The sequence below is a fragment of the Lissotriton helveticus genome, chromosome 9 (genome assembly GCF_964261635.1).
Source record: "Lissotriton helveticus chromosome 9, aLisHel1.1, whole genome shotgun sequence".
Lineage (NCBI taxonomy): Eukaryota > Metazoa > Chordata > Amphibia > Caudata > Salamandridae > Lissotriton > Lissotriton helveticus.
In genome coordinates, this window is record NC_136070.1 from 737,491,443 (window position 1) to 737,517,995 (window position 26,553).

At 47.1% G+C, this 26,553-nt stretch overlaps 1 protein-coding gene and 1 long non-coding RNA gene across 2 annotated transcripts in view; one reads left to right on the forward strand and one right to left on the reverse strand.

Annotated features, from left to right (window-relative positions):
- Nucleotides 1-18,097, forward strand: part of LOC144781839 (uncharacterized) — a 144,545-nt gene extending 126,448 nt beyond the window's left edge. The window contains exon 3 of the long non-coding RNA XR_013601075.1: nucleotides 17,968-18,097. This is a non-coding gene — a long non-coding RNA (uncharacterized LOC144781839). The remainder of the gene's footprint in view (nucleotides 1-17,967) is intronic.
- The window catches only part of ANTXR2 (ANTXR cell adhesion molecule 2), a 552,370-nt gene that overhangs the window by 196,950 nt on the left and 328,867 nt on the right, over nucleotides 1-26,553 (reverse strand). The window contains exon 11 of the mRNA XM_078660866.1: nucleotides 8,372-8,450. Within this exon, the coding sequence (XP_078516992.1) occupies nucleotides 8,372-8,450 (79 nt within the window). The remainder of the gene's footprint in view (nucleotides 1-8,371; nucleotides 8,451-26,553) is intronic.

Below are 26,553 nucleotides of genomic sequence, written 5' to 3' on the forward strand. Positions count from 1 at the left end.
TTTCGAGTTTAAAGGCAGACAAACCCTAGTGAAACTGTAAGTGGCACATAAAGGATCCTCAGTTTTAGGCTGGTGGGACCAAGGAGCTTTAGGCAATACCCTTAACCCCAATTACAAAGATCAGGTCTTAAAGATGGGCGATCCAGTAGTATCCATGGAGGAAGAACTGAGGGTAGAATTCCCTGAGGTGTTCTCTGAAACTATAGGTAAATTGTCTGGGTTCTCTCACAAAATTGTTCTTAAGGAAGGTTCAACTCCAGTTAGCCGCAAAGTATGCAGTATCCCACTAAAGATGAGAGCAGCTGTGCAAAGTGAATTGGACAATCTTGAGAAGAATGGCATTATTGAACCAATTGAGAGCGCGGAATGGCTTGCCCCCTTCATCGTCGCGCGAAAACAGAAGGGTCAAATTTGTATATGCATAGTTCTCAGGGAGCTTCACAAGAACACTGTAATAGATATGTTCCTACTTCCTAAGATCAATGAACTGCTGAAGGAAATCAAAGGGGTTCAATGGTTCTCCGCCATCAACCTCACAGCAGCTTTACCCAAAATGTCCCTACATATGTCATGTAAGAAGTTAACGTCATTTATCACACCCTTCGGTATTACAGATTTGTGCGCATGCCATTCGGCTTGGCCTTAGCTGCTGCTGCTTTTCAAATATTTTTGTCCACCCTAAGCGTGGAAGGGTATACTCAGACATGAGTCCCTTGCTCATTGCACCATCAGGATTCAAGCAAGCCGGGCCGAAGACGGCTGTAATGCCAGAAACCGGTCCCCGGAAGCTTGTTTCCTTCCCAGTGTAAGAATTGGCTTTTGTAGTTTGGTTTGCCCTGTTCCCATCATGCACTGGGACAGGAACAGACTAATTTGCATACAGCCAGGTTCTGAAACTGGGATGGTGCAGTGAGCTAAAAAACGGTGTTGGATCTAGCCCTGATCTCTTGACTGGGTGAGAGTATTCTGCTTAATTCAGAGACTCTGTCCCTCACCACCCCTTGTTGTAAATATTTTTGTCCACCCTAAGCGTGGAAGGGTATACTCAGACATGAGTCCCTTGCTCATTGCACCATCAGGATTCAAGCAAGCCGGGCCGAAGACGGCTGTAATGCCAGAAACCGGTCCCCGGAAGCTTGTTTCCTTCCCAGTGTAAGAATTGGCTTTTGTAGTTTGGTTTGCCCTGTTCCCATCATGCACTGGGACAGGAACAGACTAATTTGCATACAGCCAGGTTCTGAAACTGGGATGGTGCAGTGAGCTAAAAAACGGTGTTGGATCTAGCCCTGATCTCTTGACTGGGTGAGAGTATTCTGCTTAATTCAGAGACTCTATCCCTCACCACCCCTTGTTGTAAATATGTTTGTCCACCCTAAGCGTGGAAGGGTATACTCAGACATGAGTCCCTTGCTCATTGCACCATCAGGATTCAAGCAAGCCGGGCCGAAGACGGCTGTAATGCCAGAAACCGGTCCCCGGAAGCTTGTTTCCTTCCCAGTGTAAGAATTGGCTTTTGTAGTTTGGTTTGCCCTGTTCCCATCATGCACTGGGACAGGAACAGACTAATTTGCATACAGCCAGGTTCTGAAACTGGGATGGTGCAGTGAGCTAAAAAACGGTGTTGGATCTAGCCCTGATCTCTTGACTGGGTGAGAGTATTCTGCTTAATTCAGAGACTCTGTCCCTCACCACCCCTTGTTGTAAATATCAACCTCACAGCAGCTTTACCCAAAATGTCCCTACATATGTCATGTGAGAAGTTAACGTCATTTATCACACCCTTCGGTATTACAGATTTGTGCGCATGCCATTCGGCTTGGCCTTAGCTGCTGCTGCTTTTCAGCGGCTGATGCGCGAGCTATTTAACAACTTGAAAGGTGTCACATACTTTCAAGACGACATACTAATCATGGGCAAGGATAAAGAAGAGCATGATTCAAAATGGAGACAGGTTTTGAGAAGACTAGCTGAAAATGGCCTTACTGCTGACTTTAGAAAGTGTAAATTCGCTCTACGATCTGTAACTTATTTGGGTCATGAGGTGGGCAGGAAGGGCATCTCACCCAAGAAGGACATAAATAAAGCAATCAGTTCAGCACCTACCTTCAAGACCAAAGAAGAGGTCAGATCATTCCTGGGTCTAGCAGAATTTTATAGTAAATTCTTAAAGAATTTTGCAACCAAGACTCATGGGTTACGTTAACTTTTGAAAGATAAAAAACTTTTATTTGGGACTCATTAGTTAACTAGGAGTTTGAGAGTATTACATTGGACATTTGCAATGCCATACACCTACAAGGATTTGACATCACAGCGCCTAGTGTAGTCACTACAGATGCCAGAGGTAAAGGGTTGGGTGCTGTCTTGATCCAAGTGTCTTGTGATGGTTTAGAAACCACCATAGCATGCGCTTTCCATTTGCTCACTCCCTCTGAGGAAAAATTCTCAGTAATTGAAAAAGAAATGTTAACCACAGTATGGTCAACTGAAAAATTCAGGCAGTACCTGTAGGGCTCAAGATTCTTCCTTAGCAAGGACCAGAAACTCTTGTTCAAAGTTTTGACCTCTATGTCGCAGAGACCTCTCGCAATGCAAAAATGTCTCTTAGATTGTTAGACTATGTATATGATGTTCATTACTTACCTGGCAATAGGAACAAGGTAGTAGATTACTTAACCCGTTTTCCCCTGCCTCTGGATGAGTATTGTCAAAATAAATGGTAAGAACACAGTGGCGCATTTACAGAAGAGATGGAAGATGTAATAAGTGCTGCTGAATGGAAAACAGCGTACGAATCTGACAGTGTCTTGATAGAGTTAAAGCATTATGTAATGCACGGAGGGCCAGATAAGGACAAAGTACCGACTGAGCAAAAACAATTTTGGGAAGTGAGAAGCGAATTGTCCATCAATGATGAAGGGTTTCTTCTTAGGGGGTGATAGAGTGATTCCCCTTGAAAGTATTAGAGGTCGCTACCGAGCAATTCGCATGAAGGACATTTGTGTATCGTGAAGTCCAAGAGAAGGGTGAAGGCATCCTATTGGTGGCCTGGGATCGACAACGATATCGAGAAAAATTTAAGAATGTGTGCATATTGTGCGAGTGCTGAAAAGTCATTGAGGTCCAAGGCTGATAAGCCTTGGACCTCCTTTTGGGGAATACAAATGTCCCGAGAATCCCTGGGAAGAACTCTCAGCAGATATTTTGGGTCCAATTCTGGACTCATGGGGCATTCCTAAATACATCATTGTTTTATTGGATAAGTATTCCAAATGGCTGGAATTTGAGGAATATGAAAAAGTAGTTTGATCTTCCCTTATTGCCTTTTTAACCAACACCTTTTTAAGAGAAGGCATTCCCAGAACCATTATGTGTGTTAATGGTCCTCAATATGTCTCTGACAAATGGAGGGCAATCATGACCAGGAATGGTATCAAAGCAAAGCACACTCCTATTTACCACCCCGCTGGCAACGGAGCCATAGAATGCTAAACCGCGTGATTATGGGCTCCATTCAAGCTGCAATCAATGCTCAGAGGAACTGGGATAAAGAGATTGCTAAAACAGTGTGGGCTTACTGCATAACCACTACACTACAATCCTTCAGGATTTTGAAAGGGAGGGAGCCCTTCACTAGGGACAACACAGCTTGGATGGACTTTAAACTTCAAAGCAGATTGTCTCCTTCTGTGGTTAAGGGGAATCTCCTGAGAGCTTAGAAAACCTACAAAGAATACTTTAACAAGAAACATGGTGTGAAAGTAGCAAAGTTGACAGTGAGGGATTGGGTCAGGGTGAAGCTTGGTACTAACCGCGAGAAAGGGAATAGCAAGTTCTCTGATCCCCTCCAGGTTAATGAAATGTATTCACGCTCTGCACTTTTGAGTGATAAAAAAATCTGGCACTTAAAATGGTCACATGTAACAAAGTTCTGTGGTGGAAAGACAATGACTATTCTGAAAGAGAGTATAAGGATTGGCTATGGACCTAGGTAGAAGCACTAAACTGTACTTCTGGTGATAATGAAGGACAGAAGGAGAGGTCTAGTTGTTGTGACACAACACAAGGTGAGCTTGATGGTATGAATGAAGTTGGTGATTGCATGAGAGCGCGTGATGAGTAGGTGTAAGTTTCAAATGGTCCCCAAGGACCTACCCTTCGTGGTAGACCAGTCATGTTACTTAAGAAGTACGACTAATTTGTTATGTAATACCTCACGTTGCTCAACATGTACTCTACCTTTAATATTTATTAGGACAACATTTATTTATTTATTTATTCTTGTTCTACTATTTATTACTTATTTGCGCATGTTCTCACGCAGGACACGCTTCTTGTTACATTATTGCTCAGATTATTCTTTTGCATCTATTCTATTATTGTAAATAGGACCTCACTTTATATTACCATTATTATAACATCTGTATAATGGGAAGATGAGTGGTATCTACAGCAGAGTCAAGAAGGTTCTGGAAACCATCTTGACTGTGACATCACTTGTCTGTGATGGAATGTTGGGGACAGTAGAACGTTGAGAGAACCAATAGGTAGCGTCAGTTGGAGAGAAAGTGTGATGGGAGGTGGACAAGCTCCCGCTCTCCTTCCTTGTAATAAACTACTTAAACTTCCTGTGACTACCAAGTGTTCTTCACCACATTTTAAAACTTTGTTTCCTGCCCTGAGCTCTGTGCTGGGCTGCCTGCCACTAAAGCATTCCACTTTCAGCGGATTTTAGCGCTGTTTTGTGGTGTTTGTTGACTTCTGCCGCCATCGCCAGCCGCGAGGCCACGCCCACCTGATAGGCCACGCCCACCTCTCCTCTCCCCTAAAATGTGTTTCCCACGCAAGCGCAGCGGACGAGCGCAGCGGGAGCGCCGTTTGCGCGCCGAAGGCGCGCCTAAGGCAAGCCCGTCTGCGCCCGTCATCGCCAGACCATCGCCTCTCGCCAGTCCCCCTGCTCAACCTGCATCATCTAAACTCCAGTACGATAGAAAATCCCTCCTTGCACTTAAACCAGACTCAAGATGCAACAAACTTGAAGGCTGCCTAGGACAAACAGGTCTGTACTGTAAGTCATGTTGTTTTCAGACACCCTTACCCGGGCTATTTAGCCACAATACCACTGCTTATAAGCAACACTCTCTTTCCATTCTCCAATTTAATGTCAGATCTCTTGTGAAACACCAACGCCGAGGTGTTCACTCTCATAACAGAGGAACATCCTGACATTATGTTTATCTGTGAAACCTGGCTCCACGATGACCAAAACAGCATCCTAAATCTCTCGCTGCCCGAGGGTTTCTCCATAAAAACCATTAATAGAGATTCCAGGGGGGGGGGGGGGGGATAGCTGTTGTCTACAAATCGTCTTACAACTGCACTTTTGAAAAGGAAGCCATTTGGGGCTGTGAAAGTGCAAGATTTAAAATCTCCACCAATCCCCAGTTCACCCTCTCCGGATTATACATCTACCGGCCCCCTGGCCCCACTGCCAGGTTCATCGAGGAACTCCTAGATGTCGCTCACACTTTAGTGATATCCTCTCCCAATTTTACCATCCTGGGAGACCTTAATTTACATTTCGACTCCCTGATTGACCATACCATTAAGAACTTTCAGGCGGACCTCACGGCCCTTCAGCTAAACCCACTCATTCTAACTCCCACTCATTCGGCCGGGCATTTACTGGACCCTGTGTTTTCCAATCTTCCAGATGCCTCGGCTGCCCCCCCTAAACCCATGGGGTGGACTGACCATTCCCTTATCAAATTCACCCTGAAGACCAGAGACTCGATTGCGAAAAACACTTCCAGTTCCCGATATAAGAGGCCGTGGCATAAACTGGCTCCTAGCGACCTTACCAGCAAACTAGGTAACCTCCACCTTAACCTCTCAGACGGAGATATTAACTCCGCATACGCGGTCTTTCAACATTGGATTAACTTAGGACTAGACTCCCTAATACCAGCAAAATGGACTAAAACCCGCAATACGCCATCTAACCCATGGTATAACGAAAATCTTCTAACCATGCGGAAAGACTGCAAAAGGGCTGAACGCCAGTGGAGGAGAGATTACAAGGACACCGATAAAGCTGCCTACCTGCTAAAATTGAGGTTATATCACAAGGCGGTGCGCACCACCCGTGCTTCCTTCTATGCGGAAACAATTAGCTCCAGTAAGAACCCTTCAAAAACTATCTTTGAACTTGTTCAAAAACTTAAAGACAGTCCTACTCCTACCTCGGGCATAACCTCCGCACAACAATGCGAGGAACTTGCCACCTTCTTTACGGAAAAGGTAAAGAAAATCTACACCTCCTTCCCTCAGATCCTTTCGGATACCTCCAAACCACGTGAGCCCTCGTCAGACAGTCCCAGTCTGTCTCTTATCCCCAGCTTAACTTCTGACGAACTCGCCAAACTGTGCGCCAAAGTCAAATCCGGCTCGCCCACAGACGCCATGAGACCCGCCAAATTTCTAGAATCTCTCGAGTTCTTCCTTCCTTCGTTGACTATCCTACTTAATCTATCATTTTCCTCAGCAGTGGTCCCCACGTGTTGGAAGCAGGCCTGGGTCTCTCCAATTATAAAAAAACCTAACCTAGACCCATTACAACCAGGAAACTTCAGACCAATTTCATTGCTCCCATGGGTTTCCAAACTGGCAGAAGCCCATGTGAACAAGGTCCTAGCCAACTACATGACGCAACACCAAATTCTAGACCCCTCACAAAATGGTTTTAGACCAGGATTCAGCACTGAATCCGCCCTGCTGACCACCATTGAAAACTTACGGAACATTTTGGACGCCGGTCAAAGTGCTGCGCTGATTTTACTCGATCTCAGCGCAGCCTTTGATACGGTCTCCCACTCCATCTTATTAAAACGTCTCGAAGACATTGGTATTAAAGACCTTGCATTAGAGTGGTTCCGTTCATTTTTAACTGACAGGTCCTTCCGGGTCTCTGCCCCCCCGTTTATATCAGAGCCTCACCCTATAGAGCAAGGCGTCCCCCAGGGTTCGGCGCTCAGCCCGTCCCTATTCAATCTTTATGTACAGCCTCTCGCCGAAATAGCAAAAGAATGGGACCTGACACTAGTGTCGTACGCCGACGACACCCAGCTCGTCATTTCCCTGACTGAGGGTCCCTCGACCTCAGCGGCGAGATTTAAGAACGGGCTAGAGGCTGTTGCTCGCTGGATGTCGCACAACTGCCTCCAGCTGAACGCTGGCAAAACAGAGGTGTTGCTTTTGGGCAAAAACCCTGACTACTGGACTGATCACTGGTGGCCGTCCGCATTGGGCCCGACCCCCCCCCCCCCCAAAACCGTGGTAAAAAACCTTGGTGTCTGGGTGGATGCATCCCTTACCTTCCAGACCCACACTAAGAAACTGGCTGCCACCTGTGTGGGCCTGTTGAGGAACCTTCATCCTATTCTTGGCTTTTTTGATCGCCATACGCGTCAACTAATAGTCCAATCCACCATCCTGGCTCGACTGGACTACGCCAATGTCCTTTTCCTCGGCCTTAATAAAGCTGAGATGATGCGGCTTCAACGTATTCAAAACTCTGCCGCCAGGGCAGTTGTAGGCCTCCCCCGAAGGTGTTCTGCAAGAAACACCATCCAGAAACTACATTGGCTACGCATAGAAGCCCGAGTCCAGTTTAAAGCCCTCACTACGGTCTTCAAAATTCTCAAGACTGACTGTCCTGGTCTCTTGCGTCCTCTCCTAGAGCCCTACACCCCTCAGCGGGCCCTACGCTCCTTGGGTCAAAACTTGGTTGTTACCCCACGTATAAGGCTAAGCAGAATGGGCGGTCGCTCTTTCAGAGTCCTGGGGGCAAGGCTCTGGAACTCCCTCCCATCTCACATTCGTTCCATAACTAATCTGCTCGCCTTCCGCAAATCGATCAAAACATTCCTTTTCTCCCCATTCTAATTTCTTATTGACTCTCCGTTCCATCTCCCCCTCTTGGTTTTGTTATAGTTTAGCGCCGGGACGCCTCGTTGCTGGGGCAGCTGTTCGCGCTCAATAAAACGTTATAACATAACATAACATAACAGGAAAGACCACAAACTCAGACAGACATTCTGTTGCCCTGCTTCTTTAGCCTACAAACAGAAAGATGGAAGGATCTACATGCAATGGGGGTGCTTCCGTTATCTGCATCTCAGATTCAAGGATGTACAGTCCTGATTTGGGTTCTAATGTCAGCCTTCTAACTTCACCAAACAATTGATCCACAACCAGTCACTTTATATCTTTGACCATCAATTCCTTCCTTTGTCAACAGTGGGAGTGCACAGAATCCAGAAAATGATAATATAAATTCTTACATCATTTACCAAAGGCATTGTTTACTTACGCAATGTGTCGCTGTGACTGTAATGGCACTGGTGACTGGAGTTTCTCCATTATTTAAGCTTATTAAGACATCGAACTTACTGATAGGAAAATAAGAAAAACAAATGATGAGATGGGTAAATTTAAAAGGGCAGGCCAACATAAAAAGAATTGTGGGAATGCTTTGCCATGGTATACAGGTAATATCGTTTAGGATACATTCTCTGAACGTGGTGAAATGGTGGACGCTACAGAGTGAAATGACCCAAAGCCAGCATCTCTCTTTATGAATTAAAATATTATCTGACCCTACAATATTAAGCAAAAAACATTATAATTCAGAATGTATATATGACTTATTTACACATGTATGTGTTTTATACGTTTATGTTTTGTAAGGGTTCCAAATGTGTCCACTATTATGAACAAGCTTTTCAAATGATGGTATTTTTCTTTTTTTATTTCAAAGTTTTTATTGATTTTTATAGAAAAACAGTAATGAGACAGTGATACATGTCACATATTGCAATGAAATGAGTTGAACAAACATGCGACATAGCACACAAATGGTAACGCAAAAAGAAATAAAGAAATTAGTATACAACAATTGACAGAGTAAGTCTGTAGGCAATCATGTCATGTTTATTTCCTTAGACAACAAACAATGGGATGAAGTGGTACATCTAAGAATATGGAGTCTAGTAATTGGTGTGAGTTCCGTGAGAACATGCAGATAAAGTCCAATGTAAGCAGATATAGTACTGTAACGCACGAGTTACTTACCTTCAGACATTAGTTAGTGATAGATTCCTTACCTTAAAATTACCCCTAGGCATCAGGAAAGTTTTCGTCAGCAGTACTCCTGCGCGTCGGAAGGTTGCATCAGTTCTGTACATGACTTTCCGCACCAGGAACACAGAGCCATTCAAGATGCTGACCACTGGTGCATTGAAACTAGGGCCCTGAAAGGGATGACCTTATCCCTAGAAATCAGTTCGCAGAACAGGGAGAATGGGTGGGGCGGTGAGGAATCTATCACTAACTAATGTCTCTTACAGATATATTGTTATGGGAGGTAAGTAACTTCTGCATCTGAAAGAGACACGTTAGTAATAGATTCCTTACCTTAGAATAGATACCCCAGCAATACGAACCCCGTGGTGGGTCTGAGAACCAAGATCACACCAGAAAGTCACGGAGAACTGAATGGCCAAATAAGCTGTCTGTCGGGATTTGACTGTCAAGGCAATAACGCTTAGTAAAGGTGTGCAGCAAGGCCCATGTGGCTGCCTGGCAGATGTCTTGCAAGGGGACACCATGTCCCAATGCAGTAGTAGCTGCTGTCGCCCTGGTGGAATGGACGTGCAACCCCCCCGGAGGTACCTTTTTAGCCAGAGAATAACAGGCTTTGATACACAAGACAACCCAGCGGGAGGTAGTCCTCTTGTGTACAGCCCGGCCTTTCTTGGCACCTACGTAGCCAACAAAGCGCTGGTCATCCACCTGGATCTGTTGTGTGCGATTCAGGTAAAATGAGAGCGCACATTTTGGGTCCAGACGGTGGAGCCTCTCTTCCTCTCTGGAAGGGTGCGGAGGCGGAAAGAAAGTGGGCAAGGTGATAATTTGCCCTAGGTTGAAGGGAGCAACCGTTTGCAAGAAGGAAGGACGAGTGCAGAGAACAACCTTGTCCGGATGAACCAACAGAAAAGGAGGTTTACAGGATAGAGTCTGGAGCTCACTCACGCGCCTAGCGGAGGTGATGGCAACCAGGAAAGCAGTCTTCAAAGTTCATAAACGTAGAGGATAGTTGTGCAAATGCTCAAAGGAGTGCACATCAAATATGTAAGAACCAGGTTCAAGTCCCACTGTGGCATCACAAAAGGAATAGGAGGGAAAAGGTGATTAAAGCCTTTGAGAAATCTATTTACAACAGGGGACTTGATAAGGGAGGGCTGATCAGGGAGACTGAGAAAGGCCAACATTGCAGAAAGATAGCCCTTAATAGTGCCCAGACCAGAGCCTTGCTGGGCCAAAGAAAGAAGGAACAAAAGGACTTCTGAAAGAGGGGCAGAAAGGGAATCCACAGCCTTTGCTGTGCACCATGCCACAAATTTTCTCCACCTGCAGGCGTATACCGATATAGTGGAAGCACTCCTGGCTGCCAGAATTATATCATAGACTTCAGGAGGCAAGTCAAATGGAATCAACTGTCACTGCTCAATCTCCACGTAAGGAGGTGGAGGCTGGACAGGTTTGGGTGGAGGACCATCCCCTGCTGCTGCGACAGAAGATCCTTCCGAAGAGGCAGTCGGATCAGGGGATCCACACTCATACTGAGTAGCTCGGGATACCAAACCCTTCGAGCCCAGTCCGGGTCACAAGAATGACTTGGGCCCGGTCGCACCTGATCTTCTTCAGCACTCTGGGTAGAAGTGGTATAGGTGGAAAGGCTTACAACAGACCGCAACTCCACTCGTGATGAAAAGTGTCACCGAGCGAGTGCCACCTTGGAAATTCCAACGCGCATGACTGCTTACATTGCGTGTTCTCTTTGGTGCCGAAAAGATCTAACCAAGGCTCTCCCCACTGTTGAAAGAGATCTTGCACCACCTCCGAGTGAAGACGCCATTCGTGATCCATCATGCAATTGCGGCTGAGTTTGTCTGCCCTGGCGTTCAAAGAACCTGCCAAGTGTTGAACCACCAAGGAAATGCCTTGATGTTCCAGCCATGTCCAGAGACGCAGAGCCTCCTGACACAGGGTCCACGACCCCACCCTGCCTTGCTTGTTGCAGTACCACATGGCGATGGTGTTGTCTGTAATCACCTGCACTACTCTCCCCTTGACAGAGGGAAGGAATGCCTTCAGTGCAAGAAGGATCGCCCGGAGCTCCTGGAGGTTGATATGGAGCCTGGACTCCGCCGGAGACCAGAGGCCTCTGATCTCCGCCTCTCTCATATGGCCACCCCATCCCAGGAGTGACGCATCCATCACCACTGTGTGTTCCGGTTGGGGAAGGGAGAGTGATCTGCCGCTGACCCAATGCTGGTTCGTGAGTCACCACTGCAACTGTTGTGCAGTGCCCTCCGAGATCTGGACGTACTCGGACAGGTCCCCATGATGCTGAGCCCACTGGAACCTCAGGTCCCACTGCAGAGCCCACATATGCCATCTGGCATGATTGATCAGCAGGATGCAGGAGGCCATGAGGCCCAGCAGCCTCAAGGTCATACTGACCAAAACCTAGGACAATGGCCGAAAGGTCGGAAGCATAGCCGAATGTCCCAGACTCGCTGTTCGGGAGGATAAATCCGAAACTGCACCGTGTACAGACCCACTCAAATAAAGAGGAGCTTCAGAGCGGGAATCAGGTGCGACTTCGGCAGATTGATGGAGAACCCCAGCAATTGCAGGAGGTCGGCCATGGTGGAGGTGGGAGACGACTGCCTGGGGCGAGGCCGCCTTCAACAACCAGTCGTCGAGATAGGGGAAGACTGAAACCCCCGATCGGCGCAGATGAGCTGCGACCACCGCCATCACTTTCATCAACACTCAAGTGGTGCTGGTAAGGCCAAAGGGAAGCACGGTGAACTGAAAGTGCTTGTGGTCTACCGTGAACCGCAGGTAACGCCGGTCGGCAGGCAGGACGGGGATATGAAAATAAGCATCCAGCAAGCCCAACGCTACCATCCAGTCTCGCACGTCTAGTCTAGACAAGTCCTGAGCAAGGGTGAGCATCTTAAACTTCTCCTTCCGGAGAAAGCGGTTGACGTTACGCTGGTCTAAGATAGGATGCAGGCCCTTGTCTTTGGAACCAAGAAGTAGTGGGAGTAACAACCAAGACCTACTTCTGGAGTCGGAACGCGCTCAATGGCCCACTTGACCAAGGGGGCAGCAAGTTCCTGCTGGAGAAGTACTAACTGATCCCCGACATGCTGTGATACTGAGGTGGCATGGTTTGAGGGGGAGACTTGAAGGGAAGGGAATAGCCCCTGCAGAATATCTGTAAAACCCACCTGTCCAAAGTGATGGTGAGCAGTGGGGGAGGTGATGGCGAATCCTGCCACCCACTGGTGTTGGGTGGGCCTGAAACACCAGACTAGGGAGGTTTGGAGGAAGTGGTGGCAGGGGAGGTGGTGGACTGACCTGCCTTCTGGCCCTGTGACCCACCTCGGCGGGTCCCACGTCCGCGGCTGCGCTGAGACTGTTGCTGCGCAGGCCTGTGGCTTTGAAACAAACCTGTTTGGGCGCCCCTTCCTTGGCCACGAAAGGAGAGAAAAGCAGAAGCCGAAGGAGTGCGCGAGGATTAAAGGCCCAAGGACTTGACTGTAGCCCGCGAGTCCTTAAAACGCTCCAACGCACTGTCTGCCTTGTTACCAAAAAGGCGAGTGCCATCAAAGGCATGTCCATCAGAGTATTTTGGACACCCCAGACAAGCCAGTTTTCCTCAGCCAGGCGTTGAGGCATAGCACCACTGTTGCGGAAATCGCTCTGCCCAGCGAGTAGGCGGTGTCAAGGCCACAACAAATCGTGAACTTGGCTGCGTCTCTCCCCTCAGCAAAAGCTTGGGAAAGCACTGTCCAGGACTCCTTCGGACACTGAGGCAGCACTTGCGCCACCGTATCCCACACAGAGTGGGAATAACGGCCCAAGAGGCATGCTGTGTTCACAGACCACAACCCTGAACTGGCGGAAGAGAATATCTTCTTCCCAAACTGCTCCAGTTTCTTGGATTCCCTATTCAGAGGTGCGGTAGGGAATGCGATCGGGGAGGCAGAGGCTTGGACAACCAAGTTCTCAGGGGTAGGGTGTTGGAAGAGGCACATGGGGTCGCCCGGGGCTGGGCGATGTCGTCAGTCCACGTTCCTATCCACAGGAGCCCCTGTGTTAGGCCTGGACCAAGTGCCCAAAAGAACGTCTGAAAGTGCGTCATCGAAGGGCAGCAGTGGGTCCGCAGAGGAATTTGCCGCCCGAAGCACTTCTGTCAGGAGGTTAGTCCTGATGGCCACTGTAGGGAGTTCGAGGTGGAGAGCCTCAGTTGCCCTACGCAACACCACTGAATAAGTACCACCCTCCTCTGTAGCCATGGTAGAAGGAGACAGTGTGCCAGGTCCTGGAGAAAAAGCCAGTCCACCTGCGTCCTCCAAATCCTCTTCCAAGTCCGGGTCTAACTCGCATTGGGCTGCGAGAGGGTCTTCAGACCCCTCCCAGTCCTCTCCATCCTCCGTAACCTGCTGGGCAGAAGGAAAAGAAGGAGGAGGATGGAGAAAGGGATAGAAATTCCCCATCAGCATCAGAATCGGCGTTACTGGACACCGGTCCGGCACGGTCTCCATGTTGGGGTGGAAGCCAGGGCCGGCATTGGTCGGGGAGCCAGCTGACGCCGGCCGCGGTGATGTAGATGTCGATGCCGGTGGAGGTCGTACGAGGCCAACCTACATCGTTTGGGATCCATGGGGGTCTCTGGGCGCCGAGGCCGGAGTCATCGACGACGTTGGAGCCGGAGCCGGCGACTAAGAAGGCGAGGACCCCCAGTCAGACCGGTGTGTCCCGAAGGCACACAAGCAGGACCCAACGGGCCAAAGAGGCGAGCCATGGCTAACGGAAATTCCTGCAGCTGGGCTGGAGTTGCCAACGGACCCGGGAAGGGTAGCCGTTGGCAAATGCGTAGGCTCCGCCGGGGCCGCAAGGTGGTACCACTCGCATTCTCAGCAGTGTCGCGCTACAGGCTATGGGGTAGGCGAAGAGCGACATCGCTTTTCCGACTTCTTGTGCTTCGCCTTACCTGACCCCGAGTGTGAAGACTCTGTCGAACGATGGTGGTGGCTCCGCGGCCGGTCCCTCGACTTCCCATGGGACCAGGACCTTGAATGGCGCGGAGCTGACTCCCGGGCCTCAAGCAACTTTTGGGACCGCTCCCGCAAAGTTTTCGGAGCCATGGCCCAGCAGTCGGGACACGACGCTGGGTCGTGGTTGAGCCCCAAGCAGTAGAGACACTTGCAGTGTGGTTCCGTCACCGACATTGTGCGGGGACAGGCCTCGCAAAACTTGAAACTGGGCATCCCTATACACCAGGAGTCAAAGACTCAAAAGAACAGAGAAAAAAGTTCAAAAAAACTCAGTCAAACATTGACTGGGGTACCGCTATCTCCGGATCTGTGGTGGATGGCGCGAAAAAAAAATAAGAACTGACGTCAGTGCGCGAGGGCGGCATCTGAGTAGCTGCTGCGATGTCATCCCGGCGATCATGACGCCTACAACAGACGCGGAGCCGCACAACGCCACCTTCCGATGCGCAGGGGTACTGCTGACGAAAACATATCGGATCCAGTCTGATGCCTGGGGTAATTCTAAGATAAGGAATCTATCACTAACGTGTCTCTTTCAGATATACAAGTCAAGGATAGGTAAGGGCCAAAACAAGACATACGTAAGTATAAAAGCCCATACAAGCCTCCCTGTTGTGTGGGCAATAGTAATTAAAAATAAAAGCTAAACTCAAGCATCTAAGACGGAGTGTAATAGTGAAGGAGCAGTAGAGCTTCAGGGGGGCTTATTACTAGCAAAGTAGTTGTCTAACATTCTCCACACAGTTCTCTGCTGAGGTCTCCAGGGTGAGTTTTGGAGTGCAATGATGTCGGCTCCTCTTAGGTGCGTAATCCAGTTCAGCCATACCTTAAAGGAGGTGTCAGACGTATCTTTCCAGTTATTGAGCACAGACTTAGAGGCCACAGTCAGTAGGATATCTATTAGTAGCCCATTGTTAGGGAAAACAACCTGTAGAAGGTGAGGTAAGTCCCTTATCTCTTTATTGCAATTCCAGCATATTGGATCTTCTCTGAGGGACATCTTGTATTGATGTGAGGGTGCCCAAAATGATCTGTGAAGGAGCCAACAAGAAAGAGGCAATTTTGTGGGAGACAACCGATTTCTAAATCAAGCTCCAGTCATTCGGAGAGATGCTATTGGCCTCGTCTCATTTTCTTAATAGCGCATGGTGCAGGCGAGTGGGTTTGGGTTTTAAAAGGTGGTAACATTTGGAGCTTTGGTGACAGGATATGTTGAATGATGATATAACTGTAAGTAGGGAGGGTGCCCTGTGGGAGTTCTTGGACTTGACTATACAAGCTTTGAGCTAAAGAAAGTCATAAAAATCCAACTCCAGCAAATTGTATTGGTGTTGGATTTCTTTAAAGGAGAGAGGTGATTTATGTGTGCCTAGGTGTTAAAAGAAGTGAATGCCCTTGGAGGACCAGTATTCTAGTACACAGGTGTATCATATATTTAAAATTTGGGGTTGTTCCAAAGCGAAGAAATGTTTATTGGGACCTTTACAGTTTGTCTACCTTTAATAGTGTCCGTTTAGTGTATGTGTTTGGCAATGTTTACCTTTGGAACCGTAAGGATCTTTATTTGGATAGGAATGGCAGGTTTACACCACCCAGGTTTACAGGGAGCCTCAGTTTCTTAATTGATATCCTAGGCCGTTTGTTTTTATTAGTGAAATTGGCCTATAATTTTTAGCTAATGTTAGGTCCTCATCCTAATTCAGGAGCACCACTATAGCGGCTTCACTTGTGGTTCCTGAGATAGCTTTAGAAGCTGCAAAATGATTGAAAATATCAATAAGTGTGGGGGTGAGAGAGAGAGCGCAAATTATTTGAAGAAAATCCATCTAGTTCTGGTGCTTTGTATACCATCTAGGTACTCCCTGCACATTTTGTTAGAGGCCTGTGAATCATCTTTATATAGTGACTCGTAGAAATCTCTGAACACCTCTAGTATTGTTGGTTTGTCTGTGCCACAATGGAATTATCTTTGATCACAGTGATGCCCTTTCGATTTTGTTTGTGTTTTAGATAAGATGCGAGCATTTTCCATGATTTATTTGCTTTGCATAGTTTCAAGCCTTTAATTTTATCTTGATTTCCTGTTCTAACTCTGATAATTTTCCACTATGGGCTTTGTTTAGATTTGATTGTGGGTCTATTGGAGTGCCTCTAACAATTTCCTTAAGTGCATCCCAGAAAGTGGCAGGAGAAATGTCTGCTGAAGTATCATCATTAATGTACTTAAGAATGTTTTTTTCAATGCTGTCCCTGGATACAGTATATTTGATGGATTCATCATTAAACCATCAAGTCTTTAAGGTTCGTTTTGCGTTAATACCAATGAGAATTAACAAAATACAAGAGTGATCAGAGATCAGCCTAGGAAGGATATCTGTTTCGACAATGAAGTGTGTGTGTGTGTGTGTGTGCGAGTTTCAGACGAGGAGATAATCTATTCTTGAGTACGACTTATGTGGGTTAGACAAAAAAGTATAATCTCTGGTAACAGAATGTTGTAGTCTCCAACAGTCAAGTAGGTTGAATCACGAGCACAATTTGAGGAGAGACTTCTGGGACTCTGGTGCATGGAAGGAGGCTCTTAACTGCCTGTCTAAAAAATACACCTAGGGGTAGGTTGAAGTCGCAGCCCATTACAATCATTTTGTCACTTAGGATACGCCTTAGTGGTAGAGGTAAGGAATCCCAGAAGTCTGGGTCATCTGAGTTTGGCCCATAGACATTAATAACATGGAAAGCCTTATAGTTTTTGGAATGTCTTGTGAGCATTCACCTTCCCGCTGTGTCTATCTCATGGCAATCTATTTTCAGGCCTGAGTTTCTGGCAGTCAAGGTCACCACTCCATTCCTATTGTTTAATGCAGGGTAACAAAGAACTCCACTTGACCAATTACTATGAAAGGAGGCTGCTTTTTAGGTCCAATCTTTACGAGTAAATTTACGAGCCGCTTGCACTAACGGAGCGTCATTGATGCTCTGGTGGCACAAATCATAATATCATATCTATGAGGCCACGTGAAGCCACAATGCGTTGCTTTAAATGGCCTCATTGATATGGAGTAAGGCAAGGCAGCAAATAGCTATTTTCCCTTACTCTTCACTCGGGAGTTGTCCCATGGGCATTGTGGTGGGTTTTCCCATGCAACACCGATGAATTTTGATACTTCCCCAGAATTACCAGAGCATGTAAACCTGAGAAAGCACCAAAACCCTACGCCTCCCTGGGTGAGGCGTAACAAGGAGAAATATCTTTCTTTCATTCTGCAGCATCCATAGGAAGAGGAAAACACCTCTTAGGATTGTTTCTGTGCAGGAAGGTGCCTCTTCTTCCATTCACAGAAAGGTTAGGTTTATGGAGTGTGTAGAAGAAGGAGAACATTTCTATATCGGTTGGGAGGGAAAGGTGTAGGTTGGAGAAGGGAAGCGAAAGGAGGGTTTGAACTCACATGTGTTTAGAGTTGAATACGAGTTAAGCATTTAAAGATGGATTAAGAATGTGACTCAGTAGAAGGGTGATATAGGATGTCAGAGAGCTTACTGTGTGTAGAGAGGCTGGCACTATTAAATCAAGGTAATGTGGGTGGAAATACATTTTTGGTTTAGGTTTGTGTGGGGATTAGGCACGTTAACAGATTTTATAATTATATTTGTTAATTACATTTTGAATATAAAAGTGAACAACACTAAGCTGAAATGTAAACTCAGTGTATAATGTTTAAAACGCCATAAATTGATACTGATGGGTTTTCCTGAATTGGTTGATTTGCAGTGACCCCCGACGAAGGGCTGGTGACACAGCCCGAAATGCATTGGGTTTGCAATAAAGAAATGCTGCTCTGAACTACTGGTTGCATTTGGATCTTATTTTCGAAGAAGTCCGGATGGACACACGTAAATACGAGAAGTTTCCAAAAATGCATTTTTGTTATGTATGTGGACATGTAAATGAGAAAAAGAATACTTTGAAAAACCGTGGATTAAATTAGTAGAATATTGAGTAAAGCGAAATGGTGATCAGTTGGTTGGATCTTGTATCCAGGTACGCAGTGCGTCTGGGAGTGGAGCGTAGATTCTGCGCTCCCCACTACAATCTTCTTCCATTGAAACAATACTGCTGACAACACAGGCACCCTTGCACCATGGTGCAAGGGTGCCTGTTTTGGTGCTAGGCTGCCAAAACGGCACCAGCGCAGGGGGAGAAGACAGGAATAAACCATATTGTATACATACGATGAATTCCTTCACTTTCACTTCGGCTTAGGGCAGCACAGCAAGCTGTAGTGCTGCATTGACCTACGCCGACTGGAGTTTTAAAATGCAACACTGCAGGTAGGGAAACAGAACCAATATTACTCCTGCCCAGAGGGAGCAGCTAATTATGCTTGCTCCCTCCATGCAGTAGCAATGCCTGCTCCTGCACTGTAGGGTAGGTGGCTGGAGCCGCTGGGGCCCTCAGGCTCCTACCATGGCCCCTTAAATATTGGGGTGGACACCAGGGCACACCCCCCTATATTAAAGGCAAACCCCGGCCCATAATAGACTTGGGAGGGCAGCGGGGTCAATATGACTGAGAATATGGGTAGGCTGAGTAAATAAATGTGAAAAGGGGATGATGTACTTATGAGAATGACTCTCTCTTTAACTATTTCTAGCCCATTTAAAAAAATATAATGCCTCAAATTACTAAAAGCCCACACATGACTTCATATTTTTCTACCTCTGGTTTCATGCCTGCATTAAAATCTCAATGCTCATTTACTGAGGCCTGCCCTTCTGGAAAAGCTTTAAATGTAACAGCTTCTATTCCATCTAAGTGGAATGCTGGACGGCCTTACTTTTGTCTTGAATACAAAATGTTACTCTTTAAGTTGTTCATTACAACTCTTTGGTGACATCGCAGTTGATTACTAAGGAGTTACCTGACAAACTGCTGCTGATGCTGGAAGTACATGTTTGACTCTACATGCCATACTGTTTTAGTGGAATGGATGAGGAAGTCATTTGAGAACTCATATAAATTGTGACGTCATTCTACCTTTCTAGGGGACTTACAATAATTTTGATAACAAAAAGAACCCCTTCATTGTTTCATTTACTACGGTATACTCTGTATGAAATACTTTTAATTTTACAGCTTTGATTCAATTAAGATGACATTCAGGGGTACCATACTTCTGTCATAAATACACATTGTTAGTGTGCTAGTTGTTCATTAGAAAACTGTGGGAATACAGCAGTTGTTCACCAGCGAGTTATCTGACAGTCTACTGCTGCTGTTGGAAGTGCATGCTTCACTCTGTATGTCAGAATGTTTGACTAAAATTGATGAGGAAGATATTTGGGAAATCTTACAAAATGTGTACTCATTTTAGCTTTCTAGAGCCCTAGCCATAATTTCTACGACAAAATTAACCACCACATATTTTTCCGTTTACAAAGGAAATACTTTAGGTTTTACAGCTTAGCTTCTATCAAGATAGTCTCTGGTGTGCCACAGTATTGTCATGAATACAGAATGTTAGCGCTCTAATTATTAATTAGCAAGCTCTTCAGTGTTGCCAGATTGGGCTAATTCCCGCACAAATAGGGAACACTTTTCCCATTTGCGTGGGGAATAATCAATTTGGGAGTGCCTATTTCTTTGACATATTAGCCCTTTGTGAGCATTTTCTTAAACTGGGATGGCGCCTTAGCACTCCAATTGATCTTACTTGAGGTGCCTGGCTCGTTATTGGTGCATTGGCTCTGGCATCATCATGGCAGCCTTACTCTGAGGCTGTGCACACACATTATGTGATGCAGGCCGAGCCGGCTCAGGCAGCATTGGCAGTAGGGAGAGGACTCAGTGACTAAATGACCACACACATACAGACATGTAAGTAGCAGCCAGGGCCGGACTGAGAGCCAAAACCGGCCCTGGCAAAGTGCTTGGCCGGCCCCCTGGGGGTGCGACCGAGCTCTTTGCTGGGGCCGGTTTTCGGCCGATTTTGTTGCAGCTATTCTGCAAAAACGGCCCTGTAACAAAAACGGCCCCCAGGGCCCCCAGAGCCCAAAACCGGCCCCCACCCTTGCGGCGCACTGGGGGATTGCCCGGTGCCCGCAACGGCCAGTCCGGGCCTGGTAGCACCACCCTAGCTCAGCTGGCATTTGGGTTACAGGGCCGTCAATCTAGAAGCGTGTGAAAGTGCTACTAATGACGGCCCTGGCATAAATATATTGGGCAGCCTCCTCGCTCCAGCTCAACCTTTTTAAAAGCTGCAATGACACCTGGCTCCTCCTCTTGGACCTCTTCGATAGTGTCGAACTGGGAACCGAAACCGGCCCTCGCAAAGTGCCTGGCCGGCGGGGGTGCGACCACGCTCTTTGCTAGGGCCGGTTTTCGGCCGATTTTGTTACAGGGCGAAATGGCCCTGTAACAAAGCCGGCCCCCACCCTCGCGGCCGACCAGGGGATTGCCCGGTGCCCGCAGCGGCCAGTCCAGGCCTGGGGAAGGATGGTGACGTGGAGGACCTTGTGGGTGGGCAGTGACACTACATGCAGTTAAGTGGCTCTTCTCATGGAGCACACTAGTGCCCAGCAGCCACAGCAAACCAAGCCGCCGAGCCCAGACCGACTTTCCCTCCTGTCCCCCAGGCTATCTCCTAAGCCCATCAACTCCCGAGCCAAGAAGCAATTTGACATCACTGCATGGTGGCTGTGGCTATAATGGGTTTTCTTGAGACAGGAGCAGGGCTGGTAGTGCATGGAGAAGCGAGCCCCTGAGGACCTGGGACTCTGTAGGTAAAAGTGTTCTCAGCCCTGGGTTAGTGAGTGTGCGCACTGCGAATCACTTCTGGCTGTGCTAATGAACAACAAGAATAAGACCCTCTGTGAGGTAACTGATGCACATGTAAGCACTCCAATACCTTCACGTCAAATTCACGCTATACAAAAACTGCAGAAAAATGCACAGAGGTAAAAACAAAGCATTAACATGAAAGGAGAGACAAATAGATACCCATTGAGTGGCTGACTTGTACAAAGAGAAACCAGAAAACATGGATAAATAGTGTACTACCCGCTTAAATTGCGTGATCTTAGGCAAGTATTTTATTTCACCACTACAGTTTTTTCTTCATAATTGGGAATGAAAGCAATTTCAAATTCCAGCTGTACAAAAACCAGTTGTTTTTTATTTAATAGACGATATTGTTGGTGTATAACAATCTGGGCCACATACAACTGCCTTGACTCTTGGTATACTAATGGCACTGTCATCAGTGTGGGGACAGGGGCATGGATGGTACTATGTTTATGTTCATACTGTATCACTTTTATTAAGTACTCAGTGAAGGGCTATAATGTGATATATTAATGTTGAAGCTACACAAGTTAAGGGAATACACTTTTTTGAATTTAGACACTTTATTATCTTCTAACATGTTTGTGGCATCACTTACGAGGCTGTTAGTTTCAGGTCTCGGCTCATGCAAGGGATCTTCGAGTGAGGGAGGAGCCCCTTGAATTGGATCTCCCTGTTAGTTTGTCCACCTGTATTGTGCAGTGCACATGCTGAACTTTAAGATGCAGTCATATGTGTTAGTAAGGTCATTAACACATATGGGAGCACCTTGAAATGCATGTCTTTACGATGTGTGCTGTACCAAAAACAGACTCACTTGAATTCTACATGCATTGTAAGGCATGCAATCCATCAAGGGGAGATGTCACTTTCTAGAGTGCATTAGAGATTATCCTGGATAAAGTGCAAGGATTTAGATGCTGTATGTTCTTCGGGGGAGTGATCAATAGAGTCATTTTTAAATGCAAATTTTAACATAGCATGTGCATTTGTACAGCGAACAGTCACTCTTTTGGGCTTACCTGCAGTATTAAAAACATGTTTGCTACTGGTAAGGTATGTTATTCCACACAATTAGACACATTGGGCCAAATTACAATGTCGGTTGGATGAACGTCCAACTGACTTCTTAGTGGAAACAGCCTGCCAGACAAGGAGTAGGTGGTTCCACTTTCAGAATTAGGATGTGACCGCTTTCACGGCGGTCGCAAAGTGTATATTTTCTATTGAAGCTAGTGCTGCAGATAGTTGAACTGCTTTGGAAGGCATTAAAAATCCGGCAGCATTGGTAAGGGGCTACAGTGGAACACTGGGAAATCAACTGACAGGCTGCTGCTACTAGAAGTTCATGTTATCGTCGGATATCAGACTTTACTGACACATGGCTGAGGAATACAGTGTGACCTTATAGCTTTTGGAACACCTTCCAATACCTCTATGACAAGATCATGAGAGAAAGCAGGTTCCTTTCAAACATAGTGCAGAAGAGAGTTAGCATTTTTTACAGGTTAAAGCCACCTTACCACAAACTATAATTCCTAAGATTAGTATGGCACCACCAACAAATGAATTAAATCCTTTTTTTATATAATGTAGATTTGTATATATATTGTTCCTTTTCTTCTTCCCTTTTAAAAGTCTGCCTGTCAAAGCAGGAAAGACTGTGAAGTTGATAAACCTGCAACACAGTTCACGGGTGTGACATGACAGTTAATGATTTACTGCTCCCAGTAGACCAGTAGTCCAGTGTACACAAAAAGAGCATAATCAAGCTTTGACCTCTTTCGAAACGTGGACTGTTTATGGTACTGCTTTGTCATGATGATGCTGGCAATGATAAAACAAAATAACAAGATTGTCTATGGTGAGAAGCTCCCTCGCGAAGCTGCAATGGCCAGGGATCGCTTTTGGCTTTAAATCCCTTTCAACACTCTGTAACTGAGCTCTCTCTTTGTGGAATGATGGATGACCTTCCTAGGAATATTACTGGAGTTCCTTTGAAATATAACCCACCTCTACAGAAATTGGGTGAGGTAAAGGAGATCCCCACTAGAAAACGAGGGATCCTGTCCAGTTTTCACAATTGGAGCACAGACCGCTCCCAGGCAGCGGACAGTGATGAAAGTTCATGCTACTCCGAAACAGCTAATGGTGTTCACTGACGCCGCTGCAGCTCCTCCGCTACCAGCAGTCTGTACCAGGAAGCAACCCCCCTAGCGCCGCTTCTATTGGGGTGCTCTACCAGCGGTGGACGACGGTGAGACCAAGAACATGGTAGCATCTCCCACAGTGAGCACCCTGCCCCCTCCTCTACCATCGGCTCTCGCGGCCCTGGGCGTTCTTTCCCCGAGGCATCTCCCGGCACTTCCTTTACAGGTTTCGTGCTACCACTGATGAGACAGCTGCGTTGCAAACAGGATCACTGCAGCATCTCCCAAGGTGAGCGACTTGCCTCCTCTTGCTATCTTCGGATACCTAGCCGTGGGTAGAGCCCTTCGGCCCCAACTTCAAGATGGCGGCCCCTTGGGATGGAGAGGCAAATCGGGAGCTGGCCTGCCTCTCTACCCACTGCTGAGAGGCCCAGCCTTGTAACCCTAGAGCACTGCGGCGTCTGCCGCTTTGCTAATGAAGGCAGGATCAATCTAACGGACCTAGAATGCTTTAACTAACCATATAAGGGGCTCGCTGCTACTCCAGGGAGAAGGTGAGGCATACTTTCCAACTGCATTACTCATCAACATCAGCCCGGGGATCCAGCATGCTGCTTCCACCTACCACAACCCGGCCTTCTACCCCCACGGCCATCTCCACCTCTACTTTGGGGATCCCTATAGACCCAAGACCACCACTCCTAAGTGCAACACCAACTGAACTCCTGGCTGAACAACGGCAAGAATGTCATGCTCTGTAAATATGTAATATATAATTGTCCAATCGTAATCGCTTTTTAAAATGTAATCTTGAGTGATTTGCAACTTGTATATATGTACCTCTAACCACTAGTACCTGTAGTAGTCATATGTATTTACGACCATTCTTATGTAAATTTAAAGTTTTTCTTTTTGTATCTTTTCCTTTAGTGAATTTTCAACTTGTATATATGTAACTCTAACCACTAGTATCTGTAGTGGACCTATGTACTCACCACCATTCTTTTCTGAATTTAGAGTTTTTATGTTTGTATATTTTATATAACTCATGTACTCTGAAGTCTTTATGTAATGTAACTGGTCCTTTTGTGAAGCGCTCTGACACCTTTGAGTAAAGTTTGCGCTATATAAAACTGCATTAAATAAACAAATAAATAAAATAAACAAATAAAAATCCCAAATTCTAGTAAATATGAAGTATTAGGTCCAAAAGAAAAGCAGAGAGAAATTGTGGATCTGAAAATGTGGTGGTATACCATAATTTCCCACAAATCAGGATCACAGTCCAGCTACCAAGATGCTAGCAATGCTGTGATCTAGTGTTGAAATGAGCTTGTGCATCACACCCATGTTCTAGTGAGGGTTCTGAGGGGGTACTTCTCCTCCAAGACCAGCGTAATTTGAAATTGCATTGAATACTTGATTCTTGCAAACATACAACAGCACTGACTGTAAATGCCTGCACCAAACACTATAAGCATCAGCTTTCAGAAAAGACTCCTACATTTGTTTTGCTTTGTTGTACATGTCCCTAAGGGCTTATTTCATGGGGACTAGAAATTATCCGCCTGATTCATGAAAACCGAATTCTGCGAATTCTAAATAGCGATTGACAGCGAATCGCAATTTAGAATTCGCAGACCGGCATTCATCAAAATCTGCAAGAAAATAAAGCGATTCGCACGCGGCCGCAAAAAGCGTTAGCGAATTTCAAAAATCGCTGGAAAATCGCTATTTCCGTCAAAATCCGTGTAGGAATTGCGATATCGCTATTTCGAGCACAGTGATGACATCACAACCAGGAAGCTGGCAGTTCCCACCCCCAAACAGAACAGTGAGGCAGATCTCGAGGCTGCATCTCACAGAGCTCCTTCCAGAACACCTCCAAACTTTGAAATCCTCTCTTTTGTAACTGCAGCAATGGCAGAGGATGCAGCACCAGGGCACAGTGACACCGGGCGCAAGCGGAAGCTCAAATTTAGTGAGCAGGAGTTGGAGCACCTGATAGAGGGAGTGGTAGAAAACTACACAAAACTATTTGGAAAGGACTCCAGGAGGGTGCCTGAAGCGGAGAAACGCCGACTGTGGCTGGGGATTGGCGCAAAAGTCAACGCTGTGGGCGCGACACACAGGTCGCTCGAGGAGCTAAAAAAGAGGTGGTACGACCTCCGAGGTCGTGCCAAGGAGAGGGTGGCAGAGAGGCTGGACGAGACCCTGGCTACTGGAGGTGGAGATCCTACAGTCCCTCCCAACACCCCCATGGAGGACCGTGTGGAGGACACACTTGAGCCAGAGGCGTGTATAGGGGTCATAACTCTGGACTCATCCCGACCCACCCAAGACAGCCAAGGTAAGTGGCATGCGACTGCGACCCTGTCCCCTGACAATGGCCATGACCCTATAGCCTCCCATAATCAACCCAAGTCATGCAATCCATGCACATTAGGTCATGCCCAAAAGCATTGTGGGACATGTAGTCTGCCCACAATGTACAAAAACCCCAATGCAGCTAGACATGTCCCAAAGTACGCAATGCCACAGCCAGTCAGGGAATGTCAACCAGCATGCATGTAGCAACTGCATGTGTGACAGATACATGCAATTAATCTAGGTCCACTTCCCCTCACAGGTGGCGCTGACAACAACAGCAGCGACAGCGACAGGCTGCACATAGACGAGGCACCAGAGGATGCAGAGGAGGTGCCAACAGCCACACATCCTGCACCATCAGGCGCTGCACCGATCCCTGCTGCCAGACCAGCACCATCTGCGCCAGCACCATCAGGCGCTGCACCAATCCCTGCTGCCAGACCAGCACCATCTGCGCCAGCACCATCAGGCGCTGCACCATTGTCAACCGCAACACCACCACCAGCGGGACCCTCAACATCTGGTGCTGCTAGTGCGGAGACAGTGCGCACACCCACTGTGGCCAGGCAGCACAGCAGGCATGGCAGGGTTCGCCAGCAGAGCACAGCACGCAGCGGCAGGAGGGGGATGGCTGTGCGCGTGCCAGGGCAGAGCATAGAGCGCCGGATGCTGAGCATCCATCAACTGCAGGCACGACGCCAAGGGGCAATGCAACTCCAGCTCCACAACATTGGCCGCAATGTAGGAAATGTGTCGGACAGGATAGAGCGGATGACAACTGCTATGGAGGCGAACACTGCGGCCATCATCTCGCAGCGCAACACCGCCCGCCGCCGCCACCGCCAGCTACTTACGCGGCTATCTGCCTACACGCGCTCTAACTATGTCATTGGTAATGCCACCTCCCAGCTCTCACGTCGGTGCCTAGCTATGCAGCTGGTGCAATTTCTGCGAGGATGTGGCGCGAGTCTTGGAGCAGGTCACCAGTGCCGTA